Raw genomic sequence first — 21,473 nt, 5'->3', positions numbered from 1 at the left:
GAAATAAAAAAATATTGCAGTCCATAGTAAACCAAAATAATTACACTTAAAAGTAAAAGGAGTAGTCAATGACCTAATGAGTAGTCAATAGGTCAAATCATTTAAATAGTGCTCTCTACTATATTCCTTTATTATCACTTAAAGCAAATCGTCAACGTAGATATTAACAAAGCTAAGACTTGTAGAAATAATAACAAGGATAATGATAGTTAACGTTTATTCAGTGCTAATGATGTGTCAGGCACTATACTAAGAACTGTACGTGGAAGATATCATTTAGTCTTAATAACACTTCTATGAGGTAGGCAGGTAATATCTCCACTCAACTGGTGGTAAACTGTGACACAGAGTATCTTGCCCAGGATTGCTCAGCCAGAAAGGTGTGGCTCTAACCCACCAGAAAGGTGGGTGTTCTTAACCATTATACAACACAAGAGTAGGAATATTATCTTAAATAGGATGAGTCTCTTAGTTAGAGAGACTAAGAGGCAACTATTAGGTCAAATTTCCTTTGAAATTCACTTAATTGAGCACAATATTTATACAGTATGTGTGTGTATATATATATACACACATATACATACACAGGTTTTTATATTCAAATCTGTAATTATATGAACTATGTATCCCAGATGTAGTAATGTTTGGTATATAACAAACTAGATATATATATGCAAAATACAGTTTTACAGTACAAGCACTGAAATGAGATGCTTATACTATGAGGGATGCATTGGAACCAGGACTGGCTGAGGAAACAGTAGATTCAAGTCCCCGTCCCATGCTTGCTTTGGGACACCTGCACTTGTTTAAAATGCAGTTGCAGAATTACCCATACTATTTGATTTGTAATCTCTAAATGTATTACTTCCTGCTGAGGGCAAGGAGTTGAATTTGCATAAACGGACTGTATACATAATGTCACTCTACTGTTTGGAGACCCCATTGTGCTTTCCCCTCTTCTCTCTCAATTACTCATGCCTGAGACATCCTGAGCTCCGAGTACATTCCCACCAATATGTACCACAATAAGCAGCCTCAACAGAGCAGGCCTTGTAAATCCAAAATCTTATTAATGGCAAGGCAAAGAGGTGACAGTCACCCCCTTTAAACTTCCAGAGAGAAAAATCAGGTAGCCCCAACCAAAAAAACAGAAAAAAAGAAAAGAATCTCCCCTCTGCCTGAAGTCTTAATTCTAAAAGTCCCCGTTTTTCCTGATTTCACATTTGAACAATTTACTTTTGTGTGAAACCACCCAATTATACCCCTGTAGCCAAGTGAAGGTCAAATCCCTTTACACCCAGTAGTCTTGACAACCAACATTCCACTTTACAACGAGATTTCCAAATCCCAGACACAGGCTCTCTTACTGGAAACATTTCCTCTGTAAGTAACAGAATGAAGTGATCACATACAAAAAAAGAACTGGGGAAGGCTCTCTGGGAGTTTGCTGCACGTGGCTCGACCTAAATGTCAGGCACCTGGAATCCCCTTAGTGAAGGTCAGTGACCATCTTTCCTGCATTGCACTTCTGTTCCCTACTGCCTGCCATCCCTAAATGGAATGCTTCTTTCTTTTCCAGAGGGAAGGGGCTAAAATACCAGACTGTGACGTGCCATCACTTGGTTGCTATGACTGAGGCCATTTAAATGGCAGGCATTAAAAGACTGCACCTCAGTACCCAACTACAAAGCCTCAAGGTCACTGCATTCCACAGCTTCCGTCGGCCTTTCATTCCTGGCCTCAGAGCTTCAATATCCTGGAGAGATCCCTTCGCATTATATTTCATGAGGCTTAAATGCAAGCTCTCCCAGCAAGCCTGAGAGTATAATGGGAGTTTTAATACATTCCTTTTACCTAAGGCTGGGATCTATTTCAGAAAGTTACCCAATAGGTTTTCTTTCAGGTGAGCTCATTGCTGAGACATTCCAAAATGACATTAAAAAATAAATCCTCTGATGATTGTATTAATACAGTACCTGGGACACTGAGAGTTATGCCTGAAAACGTCTTAGATATCTATAAATAAACCTTAAAAAAAAAATAACCCAGCAGGAGGACTGTAAAGAGCTAATGGAATCCAAAAGACCTCATCGCTACCCCCTTAGAGTTGAAATCCACTCCAGGCCAACTGTCGCAGCAGATATAAAAAGCCAGCCACAGGCTGCAGCCGTGTTAGAAAATACTGGGCAGCAGAATATGAATCTTTTTCTCTGAAGAAAAGCCACAAACTCTGCGACTTGGAAGGCTGGCCTCCTTTGCTTCGGTGTACTAATGGAACATGTACCAGATTAAATTTGGGCAACATGTAGCCAGCTTAAAGATCAGCCCAAAATCCCTCTTGCCTTCAGATGGGAGAGACGCTCTGCAGAAACAAGAGAGTACGTGGGATGGGATGGGGCCATGGGGCAATGACTTCAGCTTTCTAAAGTAGCAGAAGCACGTGTTAGGAGCAAAGGGGTCCTTTCTTTCTGCCTCCCTGAGAACGTATCTTGGTATTACCTTTTACTCCTCAGCCCATCTTCCTCGAGGTTCTGTTTCTCCAAGGAGTATGTCCTGCTCTCGCAGCCTTGCAGAACTGGTTGTGTTAAGTGTCACAGTGCATTACTGAGGGACTTGAGGACTGAAAAGCATTTTGGGCACATGAGGGAATCAGCCAAGGGATAAGTTTCGTCTCAGACACCCTTGTTTGAGACTCAGCTGGTTGAATAAAAAACTCATTCAGAATCTGAAATATTTTTACTGCCTTTGGAGTGGAGGGTGAAGTTTCCAAGGCTTTATAAACAAACAGTCTGGTACAAACACAGCACTGTTATAGGTCAAAGCAGAGGTGGTGCACAGAACCTCTGAAGATGTGTATGTATATTTGTTGTATTTTTTTCTATTCACATCTGCCTTCAGCAGCAGCACTAACACTGCTCAGTGGGTGTAGCCAACAGGGCTCTAGGGATTAGAGGTACCCTTGGGTATCCTTGGATAGAATTCAAGGGGTCCATGAACTAGAGTGGGAAAAAATTATGTCTTTATTTTCTTTACGTCTTTATTTTTATAAAATTAAAATGGTATAAAATTTTTTATAAAAAATATTTTTATAAAAAATTTTATAAAATTTTTATAAAATTACGTCTTTTCAGTCTCTAACTGAAAGTTACCATTTCTTTCAATTATGAATGTAAGAAACAAATCCCCATAATATTAGCAATACCTGTAATTCTGTCACCAATAGAAATCATATTTTCATATCGATTACACTTATATATCTGAAATCTCTGTAATATGTATAACTGCAAATGTACATCGCCTATCTATCTATCTATGTATCTGTATGATTCCCTTTGAAATCCAAAGTATTTTGTTCATTTAAAAACATTCAAAGAAGAGGCCTTTGGACGTTTGGAAGGCCATGGCCTTCACCTAAGTTTACCTAAGGGGTCCAGGACACAAAAAAGCTTAGGAGTCCCTCTCCTAAAAGGAAGCTTGCTAGCAAAATGGGGCAAGTCTTGTCCTAAGGCTCTATTTGCACTACTAACATTCTCACTTTTAATCAAATATAGGGATGACAGAGCAGCTGGCAAAGAAAATCAAAAGACTGGATTCTGGTGCCTAACTCACTGTATGTCCTCTGGTACAGCACTCACCCTGCTGCTATTCATAAGAGCGCAGCTACCCACGCTCACAGCTTGCCAGGCCCTCTGCAAATCACTCTGCAAGCATTACTTCATATGATCCTTACAGCCGCCTTCTTCAGGTGGTGCTATTATTATATCCATTTTATGGATAAGAAAATTAAACCTTAGAAGTGTTCAGTAATCCATCCATAGTCCCACCCAGTTGGAAAACATCATAAATGAGAAATGTCTCTGAGGCCATTAGACTTCATATTCTAGCAAACTGGCATAGCAATTCCTATCCTACTTACCCATCAGATTTTTGTGAAGCTCAAAAGTATGAATAGGTACGTAATATGTATGATTTAAACAGTACTTTCCACTTTCCAAAGCAAGTTACCAATATTTAAACATCATTATCATTACCATTATTGAGATTTTCAAGTAGAGCAAAATGTTGAGCTTTGGAAATAACCAGAAGAAAGATAAAGCTCTATCAAGGGGAATTTTGAATTACATTTCATGTTTAAGTGGCAATATAATTGTTCCAAAGAATGGCTGATGGACTGTAAAAGGATCTATGTGAATGCTAGATAAGGATCAAATCAAATGAATACTTGCTTGTTGGTGATCTGCTGCGGGGTTTGAAAAGTTATTCTCTTAAGTAAATGAAACAAGTGCCCTTCAGTCTAGCTGCAGGCTTTTAATTTAATTAGCAACTTTTTCCTCCTATGAGGCTGTACTGAAAGAAAAATTCAGTCTACCTCTGGCCAGGTGATAACAGTCCCAGATTAGAGCAGCCTAAAAGCAATGGTTTGATCTGCTGCCCAGCAATAACAGCCTCTCTGCTCCTTTCACTGCTCCTAAATTCTAGCTCTATAGAATTTTCTGTGCAAAGCAGAGGCACCTTTTCAGGACATTCTCATCCTGACCTCTCAGGGTCAACTTACCTGACTAACGATGAAGAAGATGACAGTCATGGCAGCACAAGCCAAGGTGATAAGCATGAGGAACTTGAACCTGAAAATTAGCCCCTATTAGGAAAGACAGAAACAGCAGTTTAACATTCTACCAGCTACCACCAATCCTTTTCTCAATATATAAATCTATCAAAAGCTAATTTTAAAGAAATCTGTAAAACCAAATCCCTAGGAGTAACAGTAAAATAATTTCACAAAGTAACATTTCTCCTGCAGAGGTGAATATGGCTGGAAAATGTACTGGGCCCAATATTTCCAACGTTCTTATCTGTCATGAAACAGTGATACCAGAGCCTGGGAAATTATATTCACAGCACGTCATGAGGCTGCTAATTTCCCTGCTAAGCTAGTTATGCTTCTCTGCAAGGGTTCAAAGTTACCAAATCCAAGTTTTCTGCGGTTGTAATAAAACTCTGCTCCAGTGAACAAAGAGAAATGTGCATATTAATCAGCATGAAGTGGATTTGGTTGAATTTTCTCATGTGTCACTCCAGCTCTAGACACAGGCAAAGCTTCTGAAAGTGCCCCTGCTTTCCTGAGAGGATTTGAGGGAACCTGTGTTTCAGGGAGAGACGTCTCTTATTCAGGGGCTCTTATTTCCACTGCATATAAAAACCCTGCGGTTCTGCAGTTTCTGTTTCTCTTTGCACAAAGGAATTAGGCCCATGTCTCCAAGGACAGCCACTTAGGCATGAGCCTAAGGGATCCTTGAAAAATTAAGAATGTGTTGCCTGCATTAGCGATGTGAGGCTGTCGTGTGTTTCTCTTGATTAGGGACATGATCTATAAACAGAGCGAGCACCTGCTGGATATTTTAGGGGAAAGTTGGTTAACTGAAGTCTGGAAATCAGATCACCTGGGCTGAACCCCACTCTCAAGGCTGATTTTCAGCAAGAGAACTTTAAATATAGCCTCACTCCAAGCCAACTCCCAATTCTACCATAGTCAGGCCTCCTATCCAGCACACACCCACATTCCATTCCAAAGCTCAAGAACCTGCTGAACAAGTTTACTCCTTATTGGGGATAGAAATACATTTATACCACAGAAAACTCCAAGATCTAGATAAGCCAGAAAGCTAGATGCCTCTCAGAGTAGGATTTAGCCTCTTATTTTGCCTAGAGGTTCTACATTACATGGGAATCTCTCACTGTGTATTTGAAATAAAAGCTTCCATCTCCCCTACATCTCCAGGTGTAGTGGGGTGTGTGTGTTCACAACAAGTAGTTCCTGAATGAGCCCAGAGATGTGCTCACCTCATAGTGCAGCCGCCGGACTTTGCTCATGGCCGACAGGCTGGACTGCTTCCCGCTGATGTTCCGAAACACCTGAAAGACCATGAAGCACAGAAACAGGAAGTAGAGGCAGAGGCAGATGCCAGCCACAATGATGAAGGCCATCTGATGGCGTCCGGTCAAGGAAATGGCCAGCTCATCGCCAAGGACTCAGTACTTCTCTCCCCATCTCTGTGGGCGATACTCTTTGTCTCCAAATATTTAGGCAATTCTCGGGAGGATAAAAATCTTTTTTTTTCTTTTTTTTTTTCAGTACGCATGCCTCTCACTGTTGTGGCCTCTCCTGTTGCGGAGCACAGGTTCCGGACGCGCAGGCCCAGCGGCCATGGCTCACGGGCCCAGCCGCTCCACGGCATGTGGGATCTTCCCGGACCGGGCCACGAACCTGTGTCCCCTGCATCGGCAGGCGGACTCTCAACCACCGTGCCACCAGGGAAGCCCGTCCCTGGATTTTTATAAGGAGATTGGGATACCCTGGAATCTGAAGGGGATGGAGTGGGGTTGGGTGCAATAGCAGCAGCTGCTGCTACAAGGGATACTGGGCCTGAGACTGCAGGTCTTCAAGTAAAACCAGGGATGAAGTTTGTTGCGATCTTCTCTCACCACGAGAAAAGTCTTGTCAAATGGAACGGGGAGCAGAAGAACTCATGGCCAAAGTGGGAGCTGAGGGTGGGAGCAATATACTCTGAGGCCGATCTTCAAAGCTTAATCTGAGAACCAACCAGGTTTGGGGTAGAGTGAGCTGGCTTGGGAGGCAGGTGACCAGACTCCAACTTTTTTCCACTCCAGCTCCATGCCAAGTTGCATATTTTAAAAAATTTTAACAAGTGGGAACTCAGCATTTATGTTTCATTAAATAATATATTTAATGCAGTTTCTCTTTCTTTCCTAAAATCAGTGGTACCCTTAGATGAAAAGGGTTGTTTGCTGCAAGACCTGACAATTTATTTGCCTCCTTAGACCTCTATCACATCTATAGAATGAAGGGGTTGAGGCAGACTCAACATTATAAATATTCTTGGTGTTGTGCAGCTCACATTTGAGGGGGTGCGGAGCAGAAAGGGGGAGCTCAACTCTCTCGTCTTTAAAGCAATGATACTATTGATCATGACCAAACGAAGCATATTCACCAGCACATGACAAGATATTATCTATCAAGAAAGAATACAACTCAAGCCCCTTCTCCAGAGGACAGTCTTTTTCTCCTGAAGCACTTAACATATTGTTGAGGAAGATAAAATATTTAAATCCAGCATCCTAAAAGGGATAAGCTAAGACTGTCGCTTCTGCTTCACAAAGATGACTCAGACACTTTATGCCAACCAACCAGAAGCCTGGGCGACTCCTCTGGAACTAATCCCCTTAGCCTTATCTCCACTTGGTCTTGGAAATGAATGGCAGCAGCATGGGATGCCAGCACACCAAAGTCACTGTAAGAAGCCTTGCACACAGACGACTTCAGAAACAGGCTCTCCCACAGGGGCCCAGAGATGAACCTCCGTGGCTCCAGGGAAAAGCTAGTCATGCTTCAGTCTGCAGTAAACAAGTGTATAATAGATCATTTAGACAGGCAGCAGTAAGACCAGCTACTCTGATTCTTCTGCCGTGGGGATGTGCTGCTACCTCCTCATTTGGCCTGCTGTCACCCAGGCTTGAAAGCAAGCATTAATTCTCCTCATTATTTGCCTTAATTGTGCTGTTATCATTGGTCTGAAGATCAAAGCCCTGGCTGAGCACATATGGAGAGCATCAGCGGGACTTAGAAAATGATCTTGGGGACCAGGCGGCTATGGGACGAAATAAAACCCTGAGCCCATCAAGAAAGGATACAGCCAGCTCTGTTCCAACATCTGTAGTCCAGATACTGTAGAAGGGATTCGTGAGTTGTACCCCTCTACAAAGAGAAACAAGATGGAAAGGCAAGAAACAATTAATACAGAGGCAAAGGGGAACTTTCCTCCTTACATACTCTCAGCTTTTCAGCCAGAGGGGCGGAGACCGTATTTAGACTAAGTCACGGAGGACTTAAAAGAGAAACGGAGTTTGAAGAATACAATCAGCTCAAATATTTTGTATCTATAAAGAGCTCTGTCTCTGATTTAATCCCAGTGCTTATCTGAGGATGTGACCATGTCCAGTGCTTTCATCCTACAGGCTCCCGACCACCCCCTCTCCTTTTCAAAAGAGCTGGGAGTGGACCTGGTGACATGCATTTCAGCCCAGAGTCCCACGATCCCCCTGCTCACCTCTCACACATGTCAAATATGAAGAGGCAGAAAGAGCCCACAGCAATTGGTCCGACTTGCTTCCAATACCCTGCTATGTGATTCCGTTCATGCTGATCCTGAGGAAAACCAAGTTGAAAAATGAGATAAAGATGTGGGAGAGCAAAGCAATTCTATAGGTGACTCAGTCATCCAACAATCCTTGCTGGCCACCTGTTGTGTATCAAGCATGGTGCTAGACCAGCATACGAGCCCATCCATAAGGGCTCTCATCCTGTTCTCATAAGGACAGGATGCCACAGGAGGGAACACAGAGAAAGGCCTTGTACCTGTCAGGGAGGAAGATATTTTCCTGTACCCTTCTAGGCTCTTCTGGCTGGTCTGACATGAGACAGATTAACAAGGTGAAAATCAAACAAAAGTTTAATAACATAGGATAGTCCCAGGAAAACTGAGTAACTTGCCCAAATGGCCAAAACCCTCACCTCCCTTTTTTTTTGATAGCGATAAATGGGTGGAAAATTTACTTAGAGAAAAATGCACCCATTCCGTAATTCCTTCATGATACAGATAAAAAACATAGTGTTCACAAATGGAAAACGTTTCTCTAAGTTGTACATAGCTTTTTGTTTTTTTAAAAAAAATTACATCATAGAGCCTTATCAACTCTTTCTTAACATCTTCCATAAATTATCTAAAAAATAGATCCACCCTTTGCTTAGCTTTTATAAAGACCTTGACCTAATCACCAGACCGCTGACCCTCACCTCTTAAATACCATCTTCAGCTAAAGACAAAAGAGGCTGTTGGGGGTAGTGGTTTGGGACTTCAAAGGGAAGGAAGGCAATTCACATGGAGATGGAAAAGCAAATGTTTGGTAAATAAATGTTTGCTGGGCCCTGCAGACGCAATGAGATGGAGTAAACTGATTTTTGAGGCCCTGCCTAGAGTTTTCCCCACCACACCCAGCCCATATTCTTGCAGATGTCTCTGGTGATAGCTCTATTCAGGCAACAGGGCCTCTACTGAAATTCTTTTAGGCAGTTAGGGGGAAGGTCCAAGTTTCTTCCTGAGTCTTTTGAACCTTGATTGTTTCAGTTAGAAATAATTCACACGTCAAAGAGATCTTTTGGTTTTGAGTGGCAAATTCTGCTCCCCTACATACCTTAGATAGTGGAAGTTCTGTGATCCACAAAATAACTCGTTCAGAATTAAATTCCTATGTGACTTATCACTTGTGTTTTTTCAGGTGGAGTAGTTCCCAGAGGACAAAATAAAGACTTAAATGCATTAAAATACGTCAAGTGTAAGAGGTCTCTTATGGTTAGGAAAATAGAAATAAAGTCTATCTTCATTAAAAAGAAGAATGATTCCTCTTGATAGACATACAAAGATGTTAAGAGACAGAAAATGAAGGAATGTAAAGTGAGAAAACAGGGAAAGGTAAAAGACATGCCGTAGCATCCAGGCTAGGCAATCCACCCAGACTGGCTGTCCTGCTGCTGCACCTGAGTCCCCTCAACTCCCATCCCTGCTGCCGAGGGCTGAAGGACCCCTCATGCCCACCCCAGCTGTAAGGAAAAGCCTCTCTCTCCGCTCACTGCTCTTGTGGAAGGGCTGCGAGGCTTCAGAAGCAATGATCCAACCATAAAGGAATTTAAAAACAGTCCGCTCTACTATGAGGCCCATGTGCCTGACACAAGGACCAAGCTCCAGCTGGCCTATCCTCCTAGCCACAACGTGATGACTGCACCATTCTTATTTTTATCCATGGTATCTTCAACCCCTCTTGAAATATGATTTGGTGTCTGTGCAAACTGAGACCAGGGAGGTCAGTATTTCAGGGTAATTGGGGTTACTAGGCCACCTGGACAAAGTGCCGGCTGGAAAGAGCACGGCCCACATTCTCTGGCGGTTACCTTGGTCCTAGGGACAAGCAGAGCTGAAGCCAAAGGACAAGAAAGAGTGATAATCATGAATGTTTGTGCGTTTACCTTCTGCTAAATACTTATCTATGTTATTTCATTTAAACCTCACGGAAAACCTATACATTAGCCTTTAAAACCCATTTTATAGTTGAGGAACCTGAGATTCCGAGTGGTCAAGTCACTTGCCAGCTAGTTTATAAGTGGTAATGCAGGAACCTGAACCACGAGTCTCACTCCAGGGCTCTTGAGCTCACTACTCCTGTAACCACTAGTTTATTCTGCCTCACCCACTGCCTCTTCCCCAGGGTGCTCTTACCATCATGTGCTCACCACAGAAGATGATCCAGAAGGAGAGAAGCATTGCATAGAAGATGCCCTGTCGGATATCGCCAAACAATAGCATCCAGGTCCAGTCAAACCCAATGGAAAACCATTCCACTGGGATATTGATAAAAGTCATGGAAATCCCAAGGGCAAAGATGACTCTGATGGTGAGACAATATCAGGAAAACTACTTTATTCATCTGGGAGGCAAAACATTTTTGATTTAAAAATCAAAACCCAGTTTTGGGAACTGAGATGTTACATATTGGGACTGAAGCCATATGATCAGTTTCTTTGCTCTCATAATGAGTTTTTACACGGAGATGCTGAATGTCTTCTTTCACTGGCACCACTGCAGAATGAAGGAGTGTTACATTAATCTTCCTACACAGTAACTGAACCTAACCTCCCGAATGCTCTGAACTTTATGTTGGTGCCACCTCAGATCAAGAGCTTCCTACAGTGTTTTCACCCTCCCTTGCCTTCTTAAACAGACCTCACTGAATATAATTATCTGCTCTTACCTATTCAGGTTATCGTTAACCTGATCGTTAAGAACACTCATTATTATGATATCCTCAGCAACTATAAAGTATACAAGCATATTTGTTTCAATAATACATGACTCCAAACAATATGAAATACAAATTATTTTAGCTGCTTGTTTCATTTTTATTTTGCCTTTCTCCTATTATTTCCACTTCTCTATCAAAATATCATTCATTTTGTTACTGACTTATTCACACTTTCATTCATACCTGTGATATGTTTATTAAGCACAAATCATGTACCGGGCATTTTGTTAGGGACATACATACCTAAATGAATAGCACCAGTTCTTTCCTTCAAGGAGGTATATTCAGTGGCTGAGCCAGACAAAGTGTGATAAGTAATGTGACAGAAGTGTGCACAGGCTGCTACCAGGACTTCTCACTTTGATAGAGACAGAAATTGAACTGAGTTGTGAGTCAAGATTAGGGAGGTGGAAGGGCATTCCAAGCAGAGGGAAGAGCCTGGAGGGAGGCACCGGAGTCTGGAACAGCCTGAAGCATTCGGGGTTCTGTATGTGGCACATATCAGGAAATGACAGGACATGATACCAGAGAAATAAAAAAGGCTGAGCTGGTAAAGAAACTTGCATACCTCATTAGAGAATTTGAAAATTATCTTGAAAGGACTGAGGATCCAATAAGAAGGTTAAGCAATGGAGTGACATCATTCCATTCATTCATTCAACAAATTTATATTTATTGAGCTCCTACTATGTTCCAGTCACTATTCTAAATGCTGGGGATATAGCAGTAAACAAAGTAGGCAAGAATTCTGCTCTAGTGATGCTTGTATTCAGATGGGGTGAGTGGAGGGGTATGGGAGGAATGATAATAAATAAATAGAGAATGAGTATTATGAAGAAGTATAATAAAGCAAGGTAGGAGAATGGCGAGAGATCGGGTGCAATTTAAATAAGGTAGATGGGAAAAAGCCTTTAAGACAGAAATTATAGCAGGTCCTGAAGGAAATGAGGCATTGAGCCACAATGATACCTGGGAAAGAGCACTTCAGATGAAGAGAATAGCAAGCGCAAAGGCTCCAAGGTGAGCACGTGCTGGGCACGTCTGAGAACCATCAAGGTGGATGGTAGGTGGTGCAGAGAATAGGAGATAAAATTTAGAGGTGGTGAAGAGCTGGGATCATCGAGGTTTATAGGCCAGAGCAAAGGAAATGAAAAGCCAATAGAGAGCTTTGAGCAGAGCACTGACGTCATCCAATTTCTACTTAAAAGGGAACAGTCTGGCTGCTGTATGAATAGGTTTCAGGAAGGAAAATGATGGAAACAAGAGGAGCATCTTATAGCAAATAAGAGGCTATTTCCTATAATCCAGGTGAGAAATGAGAAATCATGGTGAGTTAGATTAGGGTGGCAGGAATGGAAATGGTGAGATTTCCTGGTGTGTTGGAAGAGGCGTGTGAAGAAAGAGAAGTAAAGGATGCCTCCTACACGTCTGCTCAGCTGCTTCTGAGCAGCTGAAAGGATAGAGTTGCCAATTCCTAAGACCAGGAGGCCCCGAAGAGGAGCAAGTTTGAAGTGAGAGGAAAACAAGTGTTCTTCGTATGTGTTACATTTCTGTGTAAGTGAAGATGTGAAGTAAACAGGTAGAAAATTTGGGTCTAGATTTGGGAGAATCTGAGGTTGACCATGTAAATGTAGAGTCATCAGAGTGTAGATGATTTTTTAAGACCACAAAACTAAATGAGATCACCCAGGGAAAGCAGCGTAGCTAAGAAAAAGAAGACGTCCAAAGACCGGGTCCAAAGTTGAAGAGGTCGGAAAAATCGATGGAAACAGCCATGGAGACTGAGTGGTCAGCAAAGGAGAATAACAATGAGAATGTGGAGGAGGCTCTATGAAGAAAAAGGAAGTGATCAGTTATGCCAAATGCTAACGACAAGTCAAGAAAAGCGAGGACTGAGAAATGAGCATTGCATTTGGAATGTGGAGGTCACTGGTGATTCTGTTGAGCAATTTTAATAAGGGGTTGAAGGAGCTCAAGAAAAAGCAGGAGGAGAAGATATATAGACAAGATTTTTGAGGAGTTTTGCTGTAAAAAGGAGCAGAAAATTGGTGTGGTGGCTTCAGGGGGAAGTACAGAGAGTTTTGACTAAGAATGGGAGAAGGCAGAGTGTGTCTGTGTATTAATGGGAATAATCCAGCAGAAAGGAAAATGTCAATAATGTGGGAGAGAAAGGGGCTATGTCTACAGAAACATCATCCGTCTGGCAGTGAGAGGGGTTGGGATCAGTTAGCAGCAAGGCAGTTCGTCCACTGTAATAGAGAGAAGTATCTGATGCAGAACATGGGAATGAAGAGCAAAGATACAACAGAGAGCTGGAAATATGAGAGCAGCAGAACCCCTAGGATTTAATAATAATTTGCACATGAAAGCTGAAGGAGAAAAAGGAGTCCAGGCTGATTTGCGGTCAAATCACCAGCCCAAGTATTGATAACACACTGACCACTTGAACTAGGCCCCCAGCAAAACCAGGTCCATGGCAGGCAAATCACAGGATGCCAGCGTTCCTTAAGGGTGCTCCAAAATCAGCTCTTACTTTTCCAGAAGCACGGGGGGTCGAGACATCATGGTGATCCTTCTCCAATACCACACCATAATGATGAAGATGCTGGGTGTAAGGAAGGTCTTCATGGCAAACCACACCTTGGTGAAGCCTCCATTTTGGTGAATTCCCTAGATAGAGACCAATCATAATTTTGAAGGTCAATATATCTTAGTGTTATTTTCTACCAGCAGATGCATTCTGGGGAGAGGTAAATGGAGATCTTTTTTGCTGAACTTTCAAGATCAATGAGCGCTAACATTCACAGCATGTACTGTCCTCATCCTACCCACCTGGGCCCCTCCTCGGGCACTGTAGAAATATAAATCAAAAGGCATAAAGATAGACTCACTCTATCCTAAGGGAACGATTAAGAACATGATCAAAGATTTGTCTATAAGGTTTTCATTGAAAAATTGGAGCTATCTTAGATGCCCAAAATGTTGGCATTGGTAAAACGTGTTAAGGTAAATCTGTACTGTGGAATGCTAAGCAGTACTACAAAGTATATTTATACTGTATTCACAATATACCATTAAATTTTTTTTGGTCACAAACTCTTTATGAACTCAGAGAAATGTATTATATTATCAACATCTTGAATACATATGTAACTTTACACATACCCTTGTCATTCATTGGTGAATCAATCCCAGATCTCAACACAAATATTTTCCATCACGTTTTTAATAATATGTGGGCATTCAGTAATATGTGGGTGTCTGGTTAATACACTCATTAGACAAATATTGAGTGCCTACATTGTGCCAACAGTTGGAATACGGTTGTAATGTGATTTGTTTCTATTAATACAGTATTGTTAATGATAACAACCTTTTTTTAAATTTGTTAGAATGGCTTTCAGGTTATTCCCATAAAATTTCATTATACCTTACTTGTGTTACAATATCCTTCCTTTAGTGGAGAGGAAGGGGTGGAATGGATGTCATTGCCACAGGAGTTGCATATAAACACATTCTCTCTTCAAGAAATGAAAAAGATTTTGTGGGTGCCTACTGACATAGTATGCCCATGAAATTGGTATATACATAAGCAGCAGCCACCATATTTCACAGTGAAGAAACTCTTGAAAACCACTGTATCAAAGTGCTTTTAGTATTTGCTAATGAAGATACAGAAACACTGAAATTCTGGGTTTCATGTAGAATAAGCCCAAATTAAGACATTTTAAATATTCTCAAAATTTCTTCCATGGAAAGATACATACAATTAATTTTAAAAAGCAAGGAATGAAAGAGTCAGTTGAGTATGATGGCCTTTTTTTTTGTAAGGGAAGGATTATATACACAGAGAAAAAAATTGAGGAGATACAGCATAACCTCAAAGTGGTTATTTCTCTAGATGGCAGGATGTTACAGGTAACGTTTATGTTCTACTCTGTGCTTATTTGTGCTTCTAATTTTCTAGAGTAAATATGTATTTGTTTTTTAGATGTAAAAAAAACTAAATTAGATATAAAAAGTCATGCTGCACATTCTTTATTTTCCCCTACTAAAGAGATAAAATGGAAAGAACCTAAATCACGACTGCTCCCTTTAACATTTGTGCTTGCAAGGTGAAACATGTAAAAAAAAAAAATTACTTTTATCTTGGTGTTATTCACTATATAATCATGATCATCATAATAAAATCTTAAATGGACACAATAATTGCATTACTTTCCATTTCCATGGGTTTGTTATTCTTCTTACTTCTTAATGAAATAGTTGAGACATGGAAAATTCAAGATTGAGATGGAGCGTCTTTCCAATACACATGCTCACAACCAGTGTTCTTAGCCAGTGCCCTGATGTGACAGGCTGCCTGGATCAATCAGATTCACTTACCACCAGCCGGATATCCTTAATCTCTCCAATCCCAACATTGATTTTCTTCTTCTCATTCACAGGCAGCCGGATGTTTAGAAGGTAATACTTATGAGCCACAGACCCAATTTCCATGAAAGGAAGGACGTCACATTCATAGTAACGGCCCTCATGTTCTGCGGTCTGGAAGAAGAGTGGAAGGTTTGAGGCATGGTCACTATTTCCAATAGACTATGTCTGAATTGTCTTGCCTTTGCCTCATATCACCAATTCTAAAAAGCTAATGCTTAAAGGTATACCTCAGAGGTACAGACAATAGGGTACACTGGAGGCATGGCATCTACAAGCTGCTCACAATGAAGAGTAGCCCCCACTCGCTGCAACTGGAGAAAGCCCGCACGCAGCAACGAAGACCCAACACAACCAAAAAGAAATAACTAAATTTATAAAAAGATAAAAATAAAACCCAGCCACATTCAAGATAGAACCAGAAATTTTAGGTAACAAGCAGAAATTTCTTCTATTTCGACACCTTTCTCAGCTCTTCAGTCCTCATTAGAGCCTCACATCAGACTAACCTGGTCTACCAGGGCTACAATTTTATTTGCAGCATACCATCGGAGACGTCTAAGGCTCTGTGGAACAGTCAACTCAAATGTCCAGGAGGAAGCCCTTGCTAATGTTCATCACTTTCTTGGATGATGACTACTTATTTACATGGTTTTGGCCTGCAGGAGAAGCTACAAGAAGCTGAAAATATCTACTTTTTATTGATTTGACCAAAAAAAAAAAAAAAAAGAAGAAGCTACCCAAGGAGCCCTTGGAATTTGGGGAAGACATAGGGGGATGAAAGGAAACAAAGAGATTAGCTTGCTAGAGATGACCACTCGCAATTCTCTGCCTCTAAAGCTTTCTAACTGCCCAAGAGACAAGATGGCAGAGGGAGCAGAAATTAAATAAACAAAAATTTAGCTCAGTTTCTAGAAAAGCCTATTGGACTTCCTGCCAAGCAATTTAAGAGGTACCAGCCAGCACATGGAAGTGGAAGGTTGGCAAGTAGTACAACTTGCTTTTGAAAACTAAATTCTGCTCCACCTTCACAGGACACACGGCTATGTGTCCCAGCTGAGGGGTGGGGGAAGCGGGTAAGTATGGACACGTATAGGCAGGAGCTTCAGCAACCGAGGACTCTTCCCTGATAAAGCAAATGAGTGTCTTGTCTTCACTGCTGGGTTTGTATGCCAGCTTCAATGTTTGCTTGTTACCTCCTGATGAAGTGATGGGGGACTGATTTGGTGTTCCTGAGCCTGAATTCTCAGGGCCTCCAAAATTTTTTGTAAATCTTCAGAGTAAAAAGTCCAGTGGAGAAATCAAAAGGAAGATACCAAGGAATCTGTTTCTTCTGTGATCTTGGGGCAGGGGATGGGGTGGGAGGGCTCTTTACTGGACAGTCAGAGCTTAGAGTGCAATAAACAGACCTTTGTACAGGAATGGAAGACACACATGACATAAGTAGAGGTAGAGCAGGCAAATATCTTGCTTATGCACTTCCATTTTTCCCTTTCCCATTCATGGCAGACATCACTAATCAATCATGATAATTTTTCATCCTCTAAGGTCTAAGGGGCTCTTATCAGAACTACCAGCTGATTAGACACGGCATATAAGATTTTAAAAATTCTTCTGTGGAAAGGATCCTTCTTTTCCAAACCCCAGCTTCGGGTTGGATGAGTTTTCCTGTATAGATCTGTCTTCCTCTCCTCTCTGCTCCTTTCTCTTATACTTACAAATCAAGGCTATTATTAGGACTCTGCAGAACTACTGAAAATACAGTACAGGCTCTAATTCAGGCTCAGATGAAGCTGCACTCAGGAGGCTGATTACCTGCTATGGTAACAGCAAGAGGTGGGTTTTCTGATGTGTTTCCAGTCAGGGTCTTATTTATAGAAACTGAGAGTTTGAAGGAAACAAAACTTATTTAGTCTAATGCCACTGACTTGATTATGGGGCTCACCCAAGGTCCAAAAGTCATGGCAGAATTGGGTTGAGGACGTGGGTCTCCCAAGTCCAGCCTCCAGCTCTGATGCAGAGGAGGACTCTGAGTGCAGCAGGAAGAAAGGAATGCTGTTTTGCCTCAGACATGCCTGAAGGCAAGCATTGATAAGGAGGGCACTGAACTTCAAGCCAGGAGGCTGAAATTCTCGTCCTGACCTCACCCCTTGCTGGGTACCTGGGGAAGGTCATCCACCTCATTTGGCCTCACTTTCTTCCTAAGTAAAGCAAGAAGGTTTAATTATATGATCTCTGGGGTTCCTTCTAATGCCCCGTCATGGGTCTTTATGTGTCCTCCACTTCCCTGTCTCTACAGAGAGGGTAACACCATCACATGAGATAAATTTACCTAAGTCCAACAAATGAGAGAGACACACAGGGTTCTGGGATCCTGGCCTGGCCTACCTGTCTCAGAGACAAATTCACTGTATCCTGCTGGGGACTTTTCCTTATTCACTGTGGTTCTGCCTCTGCCAGTATTTAGCACATTTAGGAAGAAAGATTTCCTTCTCTCTCTTCCCCCCTCCTTTTCCTTTCCCCCACGTCCCTCCACCCTCCCCCAAATCCAGCATAAGCCTGGCTAATTAGGACAAATTACAGCAGGTGGCAACTTGACTTTTTTTTTAACTTCACAATCCACCAGGGACTAAAAAGCTTTAAAGCAATTTCTCATTTAATCTTCAAACTCAAGTCTAAATTTCACTGCAATCAAAAAGCATAGATTTGATGATTCATTTCCTTCACACTTTTCAAGGTTTAATATCTTTCTTGAAAGGGATCAACACATCCTAAAGATAATTAAGCAACTGTCATTAAGAAGCAGTTGCAGTCTTCTTAACGGCCTCCCCCGACTCTGCTTCTCAGTGCCCTCTAAGTGTATACGTAAGGTGAGAAATGACTTTTCCCTTTTCTGAGGTTGATATTCCATATCCAAAAGCTTTATATCCTTTAGCTTAGACAGCCAACCAGTCTTACCTCTGAATGATGAGGTCAACTTTTAATTAATTTCCTCCATTGCATACAAAGGTCTAGAAATATTACATATCTCTCTCCTGCTACCTCCAATTTCTCTTGACCATTCATTTTTACCTATAGATTGCCCCCAAAGGCCTACCCAAAACAATTCCAGATGGCTTTTGGGTGGGGGGAACCCTATATTTGACCATTCAGCAAAGGGTCTACTGAAGTGACTTTCAAACTTTATCAAGCTTAAGAGAAGGAATTGAAATCCTGTTAAAACACAGATTCCTTGGTCCTACATGCTGAGATTTTGATTCATGGGTTTGGGGTGTGCCCTGGGAACCTGCATTTCCTACAAGCTACCAGGTGATGCTGACGCTGTTAGTCCTTAGACCACACTTCCCATAGCTCTTGTATAGGGAATCTGGGGAGGGAGAATTAACAAACACCAGGTGCCCCAAAAGATGCTTATGTGTAGGGTGCATGGTTTGCCCATGAGAGCTTTAATTTATATCTTTTGTCCTGTTGGCCCGACTGGTGAAACATGTCCCAGACTTGATTTTAAGTGATAAGGTTCATTATCTCATCTCGTGCTTATAAAAATTCCCAGGGCAAGTATTATTATCCCATTTTGCAAAGGAGAAACTGAAGCTTGGACAGTTGAAGCAAGCTTGCCTGAGGTCATGCAGTCAGTAAGTGAAACAGCCTGGAAGTGAAGCCAAGTATGTTTTGCTCCAAATCCAGGTCTTTAACTAATGTTCATGAACCTGCCCGGCCCCATCTTACTCCTCTTCGGGGCAGGACGGACAGGGCAGGGGCATGGTCCTCAGAGGCTTCAACCTGCCATTCTTACCATTCCACAGGGAACCGCAATTTTCCAGTTATAGGCAAAAGTGAAGTTAGGAAAGGCCAATGTTAGGAGAAGAGAGGAACTAAATCAGTCAACAGAGCGAGTACTACAAAGTAGCCCAAATCCTTCAGGAGCAACTGACCTGAAGATATCAAGTGACAAATGACATAATCAGGAATGTGCTTCGGTGCAGTTTGGTCTCTCGTGCATTTCATGCAAAGAAAACAAGACTATTTATGTCTGTGAAGGGACATCAGAGATCACCTAGCAGGTGGTATTCCTTGTCAACATTCTTGAGGAATGTGAGTAGCCATGAGTAACAGTAACTACGGCTCCATTTCAACTTCACAGAGACTTTCAAGGGGGGAAGGGGGTGGTGAGTGGGGAGGGGGACAGAATCTTGGGGAGGCATGTGTGAGGGCAGCATGTGGCACTGGAAAAGGGGCCCTCACTAATTCTGATTTGGTCCTTATACAGACAAATCCCACTATCCTCTGAGGGTCACTGAGTCCATGCCTGTATTTTACTTCCTGGAGAATCTAAGGCCTTTGTCCAAGAGAAAGTGTCTCCCTACTCTCAGTGAAGGATAGTGGCTTTCCTCCCCTTGGTGGTTAAATGAGTCTTCCTGGAAGAACCAAAGAAGGGAGAGTCCTAAAAGTATGTAAGAGAACTGAGAGGTCTCAAAGGAAACTAGATTTCTCCCTCAGGTCCTCTTTGTGTCTGTGGTGTTTGTTCTCTGGGATTGTTAGTCTTCACACCTGCACACTGACTTGGCAACAGAGATGCCGATGAAACAGAGAAGCAGACACATGCATGGAACCAATATGAACAGACTTGTACATCTAAAATTAACTTAGCAATGATCTTCAAACACTTTTTGTTAATATCCAAAGAACCAAGAATTTATTTTTATGGAGGTATTTCAAAGAAACAACTAAATCACTTCAAACAGACATTCCTTCTTCTGTTCTTTCCTCCTTTGCAGGGATGTGAAATATCTACATTGCCCTCTTTTAGGACAAAGGACGGTGACTACTAACCTTTGAGGCTCATGCATGCTTAGGAACAAGAAATGTGTCTGAGCAAACGTTCCCACATACCTGGAAACCAAATAAAAAATCCCATCAACTGAGACTTCAAGGTACCCTACCTTGGGGGAGGTGAAGGTACATTTGAGTTTCCGGGGCACTCTCTCATGGGCCATTTCAGTCCACTCAGCAAACATATCATCTCGGTAAGCCAGGGAAACGTCCATGGAAACTTCTGCATTTTCTCCTGCAAGAGAAAGGATGCACAATTCAGAAACAGCTTCTGGGAAGATACTTTGGAAACAGTTTAAAAATTCTTACAGGCTCTACCATGGAAACCAATAAGACAAAAGAGACGTATCAGTTCCTATCAAATGCCAAACCTGACTCTCCAAACCTGAGGACTTAAAAGTCATAGGACGACTGTCTAAGTTGGACGTTGGGTCCCCTCCCATAACCAACTGCTCTGCCAAGGAGTCAAAGAGCATCCACTTAAAGTCCTCCAGAGGCGGGGGTCTCACTCTCTCTGAGGCAGTTCAAATGGTCAGATTCCAACTCACGGTCAGCATTCATCCTCCTTAACTTGCACCACTGGTCCTAGGTCTGCCTGTAGGAGTCCCACAGCAGATGAGATCCTTTTTCCACAAAAGTTCCTTAGGCACTTGAAACCTGCAACTCATCTGCCTGTGTTTCCTCTCCTCTCTGATAAAAATGACCAACTTTTTCAGCCACCCCTCAGAGACATGATTTAAGTACCTTGGGTGCTTTCTTCAGGACACAATCTAGTCTGAAAGCATCCTTTTTAAAATTACTCCCAAGAAGCTCTCAAATATAGGCTCTGCTGCTTCTCAAAACCCCTTCTTCAGAGTATGGACAAAGTTAATATAAGAGGTAAAGGGTTTTTCCAAATTAAAGACTTATGCACAGACAGGAATATAATATTCCAAATTAAAGACTTATGCACAGACAGGAATATAATAATAAGTTCATAATTGTGCAAAGGAACGTTCACATACACTTCCATATCAATAAGGACCATGAATGGGTTTAACTCACCATAGAACTCATTAAGGAGATTAGAGTAATTAAAACTGCCTCTACCCATTTTGTCTGTTTTATACTCTGTTGAGCAAGTTCAAGAACAGAGGAGTCTTAATGGAGGAAAAAAAGCACAGACTACATTTCCAAAATGACCTTGGTTGGGGTTATGAGACTGGGCTCAGTTCTAGGCTCTGGAACCTGAATATCAGGTCACAAGGGAAAGATAAGAATAATTGCTGTCT

General features: G+C 41.9%; 1 protein-coding gene across 3 annotated transcripts in view; it reads right to left on the bottom strand.

Moving 5' to 3' along the window:
• Nucleotides 1-21,473, bottom strand: part of WLS (Wnt ligand secretion mediator) — a 106,732-nt gene that overhangs the window by 20,669 nt on the left and 64,590 nt on the right. For all 3 annotated transcript variants that reach the window (XM_082657146.1, XM_082657148.1, XM_082657147.1), the window contains exons 3-10: nucleotides 20,313-20,437; nucleotides 15,322-15,483; nucleotides 13,469-13,605; nucleotides 10,353-10,521; nucleotides 8,130-8,227; nucleotides 7,714-7,777; nucleotides 5,845-5,988; nucleotides 4,559-4,642 (exon numbers count right to left, since the gene is read on the bottom strand). In XM_082657146.1, the coding sequence (XP_082513272.1) occupies nucleotides 4,559-4,642; nucleotides 5,845-5,988; nucleotides 7,714-7,777; nucleotides 8,130-8,227; nucleotides 10,353-10,521; nucleotides 13,469-13,605; nucleotides 15,322-15,483; nucleotides 20,313-20,437 (983 nt within the window). The remainder of the gene's footprint in view (nucleotides 1-4,558; nucleotides 4,643-5,844; nucleotides 5,989-7,713; nucleotides 7,778-8,129; nucleotides 8,228-10,352; nucleotides 10,522-13,468; nucleotides 13,606-15,321; nucleotides 15,484-20,312; nucleotides 20,438-21,473) is intronic.

This window comes from Grampus griseus (genome assembly GCF_964374135.1).
Source record: "Grampus griseus genome assembly, chromosome: 1".
Classification (NCBI taxonomy): Eukaryota; Metazoa; Chordata; class Mammalia; order Artiodactyla; family Delphinidae; genus Grampus; species Grampus griseus.
The sequence above is the reverse complement of the archived record's forward strand: the minus strand, read 5'-3'. Positions and strand labels throughout refer to the sequence as shown.